Here is a 12,028-nt window from a genome sequence, read left to right as displayed (position 1 = left end):
ATCTAAAGGCTGGCGAATAATGTGGTAATAAGCAGTTATTTTCAGTCGATTTCTACAGTTATACATAATGTTAATCCCTACCAAAGCGAGATTTCTCGTCATTAAGAGATATTGAAAGACGTCTTCGAGCTTTGTGCTTAACCACCAGTTAAAACTTACACTTGCGTTTCAATTTTCCAGCCAACAAGCCCCACCTCAGCAAACAGTTCCCCAACGTATCGTCCGAGAGCGATCTTCAGAGGTACAGAACTGCCCAACAGTCCAACGACAGAAGAAGTCCCAGCCTGTCCAACCCCACAGATTCCCTGAAGCAAAAGGTTTGTCCACAAGTAGGTGTTTCAAGAATTTGGTACTATTTATAACAGTATGTCTTTTTTTCTTTTCTTTTTTATATTAAGTTCTTTGCCGTTACCGTTTAAGCGAAGGTTTTTTTGTACGTGGATCGTCATATTGAACCAAATTATTGAAAATTGAAGTCACTAACAAGTAAATTGATGTATATTTACTAACAACGGGTACCAAAGAGCTTCTTCTGTATGCAGAATGTCTCTCATTCGACGCTTTGGTGTTGGTACTTCGGTAATTACTAAAGATAGCTCAAATTATGAATTTAGCGCACCTATATTCCTTGATGTTTTTAAACTTTTTCGTGTTGGCACTCCAGAAAATGTTCCTTTCCGATCACTTAGCTCAGAAAGTGCGTTGTTGCTTATCTAGATCGGAAAGGAAGAAACAAATCGGTAAAGTGACATAAGCAGGCAATAATTATTTACACCATAAATAAGGAGGTTAGTATTATTTACCAGTCGAGGACGATTTTGCGACCGAGCGGAGCGAGGGCTGGCAATAAAGTCCGAGACTGATAAATTATACTTAACTGCTGCGTGATGTATAACATTTTATCTGCTCCCACAGTTATTTATGGTTCATGAAAAAAATATTAGGTTTTATTTTTTGACATCAATCAATTCATTTTGACATTATTCGAAATCTTGCAAAGTCGCCTTGGTTGTTTGGATTTTGTCGTTTCTAAGGTGTTTAAGTATAAACAAAGCTACATAAAAGTTGCAATTTTGCTGGTTTTGAATAATTATTTCTAAATGGGTGATTTTCAAATAGAAACGGCAGCAAATGCTGCCTGCGAATTTTTAGTGGATCTAGTGGATAGTGGTTTGTGGATTGAATACTCAATGATTAAGTCAACTATTTTCATAGAGGAAAACTTTGAATATATCAAAATACCCCAAGCTGAGAGAATTTCTAAAAATGTCACGTACATTTACAATAATTACTTCTCGTTTGGGTTCTGTTTCTCACCTAAAAATTCTCAAGAAATATATCGAGATTAGATTGGAAATTAAAACTGAAATTTCACGCTTTTTTATGCGATATCAAGCAGGTAGATGTTACATCCAACCAGTCGGCAAGAATACCCTTTCTATGATTCCTAATATGATTTTTTGAAACTAGAACATCCTGAAACATATACAGGCCATTCATTCCGAAGAACATCGGCAACGTTACTGGCTAATATAGGAGTTGATATATTAGCAATCAAAAGACATGGTGGGTGGAAATCAGCCACAATTGCAGAAAGTTATATTGCTGACGGTTTATGTAACAAAAATGAAATGACACTTCAATTCCAGGTTCTAGTAGTACGTCGCGTCGCATCATGCTGTTTTAATGGATCAGTCAGATGATGTTGAGCCTCCGATGACTGAAATGGACCAGTCAAATCATTTTGAGAAAAATGTGACAATTAGTAAACGCGAGGAGAATAATTATCCAGATTTTATAAATGTTGCTAAATGTAATAACTGTACAATTACTATAAATATAAATATTCATACTTAAGTCACCAAGTGTTTGGAGACTGTATTCAATGCTTAAAACAAGAGGAACATTAATGCTAGCAAATTTCCAAAATTAATGCCTTTTCTAAAGAAAAAAGTCTGTGGGATGTAAAGCAAAGTACCCCAAATTTTTTAATGGACTAGAAGCAAACAATTCTTTAATAGAACCTCCGAATCATGATTTTCTCGACATGAAAGTAATTTCGATCATTTTTAGTGGTTGCTTTCAAAATTTTGACAATTTAATCCTTTGTAAACATGACCAATTAGTAAAAATGACCGTAGATGATGTAGAATGTAAGAATAAACATTCCTAATGTAAAAACAAATACTCAGAATATTTGTCGTTGTCGTCAAATGTAGTTGAGGATTATATAGAAAATATTTAGCACATCACACATCATAAATTATTCATACTGTAAACAATACATGTACTGCTCAATCTGTTGGAATGCATTCAATAGGAAATGTTTCTTGCAAAATAGCTACATAACTAAAATTACCCTACCAAACAGAATTTACGGGCGACTATTTTCACAGAAATTCAGTAACATTACTGGATGGATGGTTATATAGAAAATTGTAATCACAGTAAACAGACCAATCTTTCAGAAACGAACACACAAATATTATGATTCCTAAATTGACCGCAACATTTAAAATGGTACTTTGCATAAATACTAATAACAGATAAGTTATGTGTTTAATATTTTATGACCAATGAGTGTTCTGTTGTAGTTGTATGATTGTCAAATTATTCGAGCCTCATTTGTTATTCACGATTATAGATGGTCCAGATTTCCTGGACTTGGTCCAGATTTCCTGGACTTGGTCCAGTACAAAAAAAAAATTAGAAAGTTTTCTATAACAGAGGCATTAACGTGACTTTAACTCATATTTTTCAAAAATTGAGAGTTTAGCTTAAATAATCAAGAGAAAAATTCACTTCAAACTTTACTAATCCTTCAATAATTATATTTTTTCGATAAGAATAAACCCGCCATTAAAAAAACTAAGAATGACGTTATGCCAAATTTAGAACACCCGATTTTTTTGTTTACATTTGCCTAAATTTGGAACCTTTACCCAGTTACACGCCATATTCACAATATGGACACAGAATTTTATCACGAATAATTGCTAAATTTAAATTATATCAGTACACCCTGTATATTAAGTTATGCGATGTGACATAGCTGCCTTTGAATGTGGTCCAGATATAGTCTGTTGCTTTGACATTCTAAGAGGTAGTTAGCTGTGATAGCTTAATTTATCGGTACTATTAAAATGAGGTCTAGTTGGCTGTGACACAAATAAGAGGAATTTTAGAATGGGGTCAATGGCTGCGTATAAATATCTAATTGCCTCGATATAATGGGCGTTGAGGTTTTCAAACTTAGTCGGAAGATTAATATTTATTATAAAAATTCTAGAGAAGTGTTTTTCGTGTTGGTTTTCGTGTATTTGTCAACTTGACAATTGTTTTTCTTGGCTTTTTTGGTAGCAAACAATTTTTTATACATACCGCGGCATAAATAACCCTTCATTCATCGTTTTTCCAAAGATGCTCGAAAAGATAAAGGAAACAAAGATTGCAAAACTGATTAAACTTATGTTTAGGGAATATCTTGTTCCTACAACCTACAACAGTCCACTACAAGCAACAGTGGCGCTCTGTAAACAGAATTTCTACTCCTATGTTTTTTTTTAATTTTGTCATTTTTGAAGTCAATCAATTTGCTGGTTATTGAACTGCAATGTGTAAAGGTCGACGTTGAATCACATTCCTTGATGGATCCGTAGAGCTCCTGTAAATTCACCTTAGATTTGGACAACTGACTATTCCTAATTCGTGTTTACTGTTAACTGTTAAAATATTAATTTTTTTATACAATTCTATAAATAAACAAAAATGGGTGTATAAATTATTATACTGATTTACCTTTTGTTAATTAATTGTTAAATAAATAATATGAACAGGGTGTTCCAGATGGTCTTAACATTAAATGGCAACAATAAGTTTTTGAGCTGAAATAAAAAAATAAAATAAGAAATTGGCATTTTGGGAAAACATCCTGCTTGGTCAAAAAATTTAGTTCAAATATATTTTAGGTATTAAGTGCTTTTTCGTGTAATATATCAAAAAATTGTGTTTCACAATTAAAATTTTTTCCAAATTTGAAAGAAATAGGCGTGCTTCGATTTTTTCTTTATTTTTTGTTGGAAGTAAACGTTTGTTTCGCGATTGTAAAATAGATGTTATTGTTGGTATTGTTACCTTTCATACATGGGTCATCACAAAGCAGTTATCTCGACAACAGCCGGGTAATTTGCCAGAAATTAAGAGGGTGTATGAAACAAATATCAAAGTTACTGTTCTGTCGTTACATTATCTCAAGGGCAAATAAACAATTGGCTGGCACATTCCGTGTGAACAGCTGAGGCTTGATTCAAAGCAACCGCTATAGTTTTCATTTCATAATAAAATATATATTGATTCGTATTATTACAATACTTTAAAAATAAACAAGTGTTACACGATAATACGCCATCTCATCGATCGCTACTTGTGGTCGTTTTTTTTTACTAAAAATAGCATTTTAACTGTTAACCATTCCCCATATTCGACTAATTTGGCAAACTGCGACTTTTATCTTTTCGGAAAATTCATTTGCCTTTGAAAGAAAAGGGTTTTTAATCCGGGCGAATTAGACCAAACAGATGCCTGTTTCAAAAATCGGGCCTTTTCGAATTTTATGGGCTTAAAATTAAGTAAAAAATACACAGAATTAAAGTCTAAATTTGTGTATTTGTAGAGGTCGAGTGTCATATTGTTTACAACAAAAGAAAAAAGATTGTTGCTTATGTTCACTTATATCTCCGAAAGTAAGCCTCTAATCGACATGAGGTATACTTATCGATTTTGTTCCTGAGGAATTTGCCAGGATAGGCTTTTGCGAAAGCTCACAAATTCTTTTTTCATTGCAAAATTAGCGGTAAAGAAAAAAATGTGCAAAATTTTCAGCATTAAATAAAAAGAAGAAATTTGACTGAAAATTGATGAAACTACAGGAAAAGATAACTGTTGGGATGCTCAACAAATCCCGCAATCCGGACCACCAATTTCAAAATGGCGGCCTATTGCAAAATTATAAAGTTGAAAACGCGAGCGCGTATATCTTCTGCCCAAGTCAAGATGCGGTAAAAAAGGATCGAAAGGTAATTACATTGTTTCAAGTTTGCGTAAATTTTTAAGTTGCAAATTAAAAAAGTTATTAATAAAAAACCAAAAAAAAACGGTAACTGGGGTCCTAGGGTTTTTTAATATACAGATTACAAACCAATTACATCAAATAATGCTTGAAAAAAACATGAATTAAAAAAAAAACGTCTCGATCCGACCAATAGTATTCGAGATAATTTTTTTTCTTAAAAAACAGTATTCTGGCTATTCTATTTAATATTTTGTAATAAACTTGTGCTTGTTGTGAAGTAGAAGACTTCCTTTATGCGCTGAATTTTTTTTTAGAAAAGAAGCAACTGGGATGCTTTTTTTTAAATCAACTTATTTTTTTGCGCTCTCTCGAATGGTGCAATCAAAAGTCTGTGAAAGTCATCGCCGGACCCAAAAAAATAAATTTTTATTGACTTTTCACGTTTTATTTTGTCATTTCATTATGCTTTCGATATTTTGAAAATTAAGAAGGTCTTTTTACGTATTTTAAAACAAAAATCAATTGAAGAAAATTATCAGAAAAATTATTAGAGTACCTACTGATCACTTTTTCCATCCTCATGTCGATTAGAAGCTTATTTTCGGAGATATAAGCCAAAAACTGAAAAAAGGAGCAATTATTATTTTCTTCTTTTATTATAAACAATATGACGCTCGACCTCTACAAATACACAAGTTTAGGATTTTATTCTGTGTATTTTTTACTTAATTTTAAGCCCATAAAATTCGAGTTAGGCCCGATTTTTGAAAAAAAAAAAACTGATTCACCCGGACTATTTGTGGATGTACAAACCATCCAAAAGGCTTGTACCGACATCCTGAAGGACATCATGTCCGACTATCTAAAACACCCATTGACATGCTTTTAGACCCAGCAAATCTCTGTATTGAGTCGGAAAGGGACTATTTTGAACAAAATAAATCGGTTTTGTTGTTCTTATTCTTAAAAAATCCTGTTCACTTTGCAACACATCTTTTATATTTAACAGAACGACGTAGATTTAATGAAATATCGACAATCTCTCCACTGATTGATCACACACGTTTCTTTTTTATGTGGGATAGAGACCTTCCGTCTGTTTTAAAGAAGATTTATTTTGTATAGGCACACACATAAATACGTTAATCAGTTGCACACATTCAACATAATTCTAGATTTTATGTCTGGTAATTGCTTGTGTTTTATGTACGATCCGAAAATATACCTAAACCCTTATGTTTATTTTAATAATTTGAAATATATCTTCCTATTAGATTCTATGTATGCGCTGTTCTATCTCTTTTCACGTACGTATATTATAGAAACGAAGCTCTCATTGATTTATTTTGGTCTATGAAGCTGTGGCATCGCGCTTAAATACACAGGGCATTAAGAAAAAAGCATACTTTTTTTCTGTACACGTTTATGTCTTTAAAATTAACTTTAAATTAAAACATACTTATTTATGTTGGAAAATCTAGTTGGCCATTGAATAGATCCACCACATCTATTCACTTTTGTTCATAAGTTTCAATTAGAAACTGCCGAATTGCTAATGAGAAACACCTACAAAAAGCAAAATATTCCTCGTAGAAAGTGCTCGAATAAAAAATTCAGGGAAATGAGGCTCAGTCGAAAACCTCAGTTTCGAAATTTTCCTGAAATTCCTCTACAAGGCTTGGATAGCTGCCAAAAGCCACACGATGTTGACAGCGTAGGCAATGAGGAGCGAAACTGACTCGACATCGTAGTAAGAGGTGGTTTAGGATTTTCGGAAAGTGAACTCCGAATTTTACGAAACTGCAACTGCAACAAGACCTTAGCGTCGACACTAATAAAAATAAGTTTCAACTCAACAACTCCTCGGACACGGACACAACAACGAAATGGGCGTTTTTCAAAGAGACTAAATTTCCAATATCGATACGAACATCACTGCAGACTCCTCGCGGAGTCCGCCTGTAGTGGGGTCGAACGTCCACTCTGGTACCATGTAGTCTACTAACCAGTGTCAGAACTTGACCTGTACACATTGTCTACACCAAATCTCTTATATTTGCTTTATAATACAATAATTGAAATAAAATTTCATTAAATCTGACAAATTTTCAAAAATCAAAAATCTAGTTAAAAAACCCGCACACAATCAATGGAAAATGGGTCCCAGTCGATTTTGCTCAAATTGCAGTATGTTATAGTTGTTGACTTTCTGATCAAAAGTTGTCATGGGCCCAAAGTGATCCTATGAATAGTTTCAGAGATAAAGAGAGGGGAAGTATTTGATTTTGGCTATTGACCTGAGTAAGCTTCACGAAGTTTCAAGTTGATGGATTCAAAAACTGAGGCATGTAGTGACTTTTGACTGCAGAAATATCGTTTTGTTTCCATATTTTACTTGGGATTGTTTCATCACTCCTTGACATTGAATTTAATAAATATTCATAGAACAATATGACAAAAAATAGGTATAACTTTATATTGCTGAGTTAGTCTTCAGAAGGGCTATCTATTTGTACTATAAAATATGTAGCGTTCTATTAAAAAAATGTGGGTTATGTGAAAATTTCTATTTACTAATTGACCTGTTTCAGCGATTGGAAAAAAAGTGAATTTTGTCCATCATTTTGGTGTATAGTATAAAGAGAAGGAAAAAATTATATTTTCAAAACGACAATACAAAAGTATTTCCCATAATATCAACAGTTGGATATCTTTTGTATACCTTGATTTTTGATATCCAAGATCATTATTTGACTTCATTTGACAAGATTTTTTAGAACAAATTTTTGTATTGGTTTGAATTAGTTGAATATATTTAAAATGGAATAAAAATATAACAGCTAATAATATGTTTTTTAAAAAGTCAAGAAAAAAATGCTATTCTATGGATGGTTTTTTTATAGTAACCCCGATGTGTTCTGGACAAAGGACATTTTTTAATTAGTTTTCTTATGAAGGGACAATTTTATGATCCGCAAGAAGAAAAATTTGATCCCCACGTGGTTTTATGGAGGATTCTTAAAGATAAAATAAACAAAGAATGATATAATAATTTTTATTACTTAAGGAAGATAATATTGAACGGCAATGCGGTGAATAACAGGACATTATAAAATACATGATTGGAATATGTCCTTTACGTAGAATAGGATGCAGGTATTATTAAGCACCTTTTATAACAAAATATTTCTATTTAATAGAGAATTTAAAGATTTGTTTAGTAAATGTAACAGCGGAAAACGCACCCACGCAATGGTTCCATGGCAATCTTGACTGTGTGTAAGATGAAATAAACAAACGAAAATATTATACAAACTATCGGAACAAATATATGACTTACACGTTCACTGGAATCAGAAAAAATAAAGGAATCCAAAAAACAACTGATATACAGGATGTTCTGTTTAAAACACAATTTTTTTATATCTCCGAAGCGAAACATTCATTGTTTTTTATAAATTTGGTTTGGTTTTTAGCATTATTTCTATGTAGACAGCCAAAAAAGACCAAAGTGTATTTTTCGATTTTCATTCCTCCACTGAAGTTGTATCGATGAAAACATTACAACTGTTTTCACGTAAATAATAAAGTAATATTTCGGCGTAGGCTAAAATAAATGAAAAATTCCAGTTATTAATAAACTTAGTATCTCGATGTAAGTATTTTTATAGGCCAGGAAATATAGAGTTGGACGCGACTTTTTGTTTCGGCAAGCTGAGTTTATGCTAAATATTATGTACAATAACATATTAGTTTCCACAGTCATAAAAATGGGGAGCAGACTGTTTACGGGGTGATTAGTTGTATAATTTTTACGTAAATTCACGTTTTTCGCGTATAACTTTTTTCCGTTCATTTCTACGAGAAAACCGTAGAGTACTTTTTTTTCGTCTTCAAAAGACCTGCAAAACTAGCCCCCGAGCGTCAAAAAATATTGATTAGATCAAAAGTTATAAACAAAAGAAGTTTATTTATGGCTTTTGAATTAAACATTTATAAACTGAGTTATTATAACCAGAACGTTTTGGCATCGCATCCTCTCATTCCTTATCACTATCTAAAAACTCACGAAATCTGGAAGCGGTAAGTTAAATAGTTTACAAGTTATGGCCTTACAAACAAATTAACTAATTATTAGTCTGGTCGATCCCAGGGATCTTCCACAATCGCACTGATTTTTTTCATGGTAGATTTCATAATAATACATTGAAATATATCATTTTTTAATTTAGTTTCAAATTTGCAACCTGGAATTTATTTTATTTTTAGCCTTAGTTGCAAAATGAAATATACGACACACGAGCGTGATATAGTTATATATTATTACATATTCTGAAAGCTTATGAAAAGAGCTTTAAGTTAAAAAAAATCGTCAAGATTTGTTGAAAAACAACGGAGTTGAACACTGTCAAATATATTATTTTCAAGCGAATTTCGCTTATTTTACGGCAGGACTATGAATATTTTCTTCGGACTCGCTGTCGTTCGCTTCCCCAACGAATCTTGATATTTTTGTTTTAACTTAAAGCTCTCTTCATAATATATAACTAACGAGCGTTCAAATAAAAACGTGGTCGAAGTTCTGACACATTGGACGTAGGGAGTAGCTTATAGCGACCAACTTAACCTCATTAGTCAACGAACTGTATAGCAGCTGTCAGTTTCAATAACGTTAATGACTATATAGCTTTATTTTAAAGAATAATCGTGATAACAATAACAAACAATTAAAGGAGCTGCGGAGTGTCCCCCTCCTTGTTATAACAATAAATTAAAGCAGCTGCTGAAAGTGTCCCCCTCCTTGTTCCAAGCACTTTTCACACCTGTTCCTCAAAGAATTAAAGACATTTTCTAAGATGCTCCGGGTATTGTTAATTTCACGAATCTTGTCTATAAATCGAGCCTGCAGATGGTTTAAATCAGTAATAGGCAGTTCAAAAATAGTGTTTTTAAGGTAATGCCACAAAAAGAAATCACACGGCGTAATATCACATGACCTCGGTGGAAATTCATATTCAGCATTGAGACTTATTAGTCGATTTTGGAAAACTTCCCTCAACATATTCATCGTCTCGCCTGCCGTATGTGCCCTTGCGCCATCTTGTTGAAAGTAAAAGTTTGTAATTTCGTTTTCTTCCAGCTGGTTAACAAAAGGAGCGATAATTTCTTCTCTATACCTTTGCGCAGTAAGAGTACCATTAAAAAAAATAGGTCCATAAATCCTCCTTCGATTGAGAGCACACCAAACTCCAATTTTTTGAGCGTGTAGAGGGCCCTCGACAAAAAAGTTATCTGGTTTTTCAGAAGACCACATTCTCATTCTGTGAGTTTACGTAACCACTTAAATGAAACCAGGCTTCATCAGAAAAAAGGTGATATTATGAAATTCACCGTAGATGTTTAAAAACCATTCACAAAATACAGCCCGTCGCGGAAAATCAACTTCATGAAGTTCTTGCTGACAAATTAAACGATAGGAGAACAAACGCAAATCTTTTTTTAACACTGTGTGGCAGGTACCGACTGATACTCCCACCATTTGTGATAAAACACGTACAGAAGTTCTTGGCGCATTTTCCATTATTTGTTGGACATTTTCTTTTAATTCTTCAGTCCGCTTTTTAGGTCGGCCGCTTCCTTCTTTTCTTGTTACACTGCCCGTTTCACGAAAAACATTAACACGACGTTGAACTGCACTTTGAAAAATTTTGTACTCAACAACGCCGGGAAATTGATTTTGAAATTCTATGAAACATTCCTCAATAGAATACTACCATATTCCATCAATCTCGCGTCCATTTCTAAAGTAGGACTCTATGATAAACACTTTTTTTTTGTTCTTGAGAAAACACCATTTTAAACGCTTTTTAAAACGAAAATATTCAAATTGATAGCGGCGATATAGCGCTTTGACAGATGACGCTTAAGTTCATTTGCTATACGCTACGCCCTACGTCCAAATTTTCAGAACCAACTTGACCACGTTTTTATTTGAACGCTAGTTATATCACGTTCGTGCGTCGTATATTTCATTTTACAACTAAGGCTAAAAAATAAAAAAAAATCCAGGTTGCAAATTTAAAATTAAACAAAAAAATGATAGATTTCAATGTATTATTCTGAAATCTACCATGAAAAAAATCAGTGTGGTTGTGGAAGATGCGCGGGATCGTTCAGACTAATAATAATTAGTTAATTTGTTTATAAGGCCATAACTTGTAAACTATTGAAATTACCGAATCCAGATTTCGTGTGAGTTATTAGACAGTGATAAGGAATGAGAGGATGCGATGCCAAAACGTTCTGGTAATAACGCAGTTTATAAATGTTTAATTCAAAACTCATAAATAAATTTCTTCTGTAAATAACTTTTGATTTAATCAATATTTTTTGACGCTCGAGAACCAGTTTTGTAGGTCTTTTGAAAACGAAAAAAAAAGTACTTTACTGTTTTCTCGTGGAAATAAACGGGAAAAAGTTATAAGCGAAAAACGTGAATTTGCGAAAAAATTATACAATTAACCACCCTGTAAACAATCTTCCCCCCATTTTTATGACTGTGGAAACTAATATGTTATTGTACACAATATTTAGCATCTATAGCGCTTGCCGAAACAAAAAGTCGCGAAATGGTTATTTCCCAGCTTATTTTCCTGGACTATTTTTTTAAATCATTTCCAAGAATATTTAGAAAAACCTCATTGTACATTTAAGTATATTTTCCTGCATTAAGGATATTTTTCGGTGTAATTAAATCGCCCCAATCCATTAATAGCCTCAATCATGACCAAAACCACTGGCACGTGCCCTTAGGCAGGTAATTCTTAGAAAATAAATGTGAGATAGCCTAAGCCTCGTTGCACACTAGCCCGACCGGCTAACCGGATCCGGCTATCCAGATCCGGCTGGCTCTTTCACACATAATTTAATTTCCAAAACGGTTTGGCCGATATTATT

At 33.1% G+C, this 12,028-nt stretch overlaps 1 protein-coding gene across 1 annotated transcript in view; it reads left to right on the top strand.

The window, feature by feature from the left end:
- The window catches only part of LOC108905918 (potassium voltage-gated channel subfamily H member 6), a 306,966-nt gene that overhangs the window by 139,243 nt on the left and 155,695 nt on the right, over positions 1-12,028 (top strand). The window contains exon 7 of the mRNA XM_023456077.1: positions 181-329. Within this exon, the coding sequence (XP_023311845.1) occupies positions 181-329 (149 nt within the window). The remainder of the gene's footprint in view (positions 1-180; positions 330-12,028) is intronic.

Source organism: Anoplophora glabripennis, unplaced genomic scaffold (assembly GCF_000390285.2).
Source record: "Anoplophora glabripennis isolate ALB-LARVAE unplaced genomic scaffold, Agla_2.0 scaffold255, whole genome shotgun sequence".
NCBI classification, from domain to species: domain Eukaryota; kingdom Metazoa; phylum Arthropoda; class Insecta; order Coleoptera; family Cerambycidae; genus Anoplophora; species Anoplophora glabripennis.
Note: the sequence above shows the minus strand (reverse complement) of the source record. Positions and strands in the feature narration are given on the sequence as shown.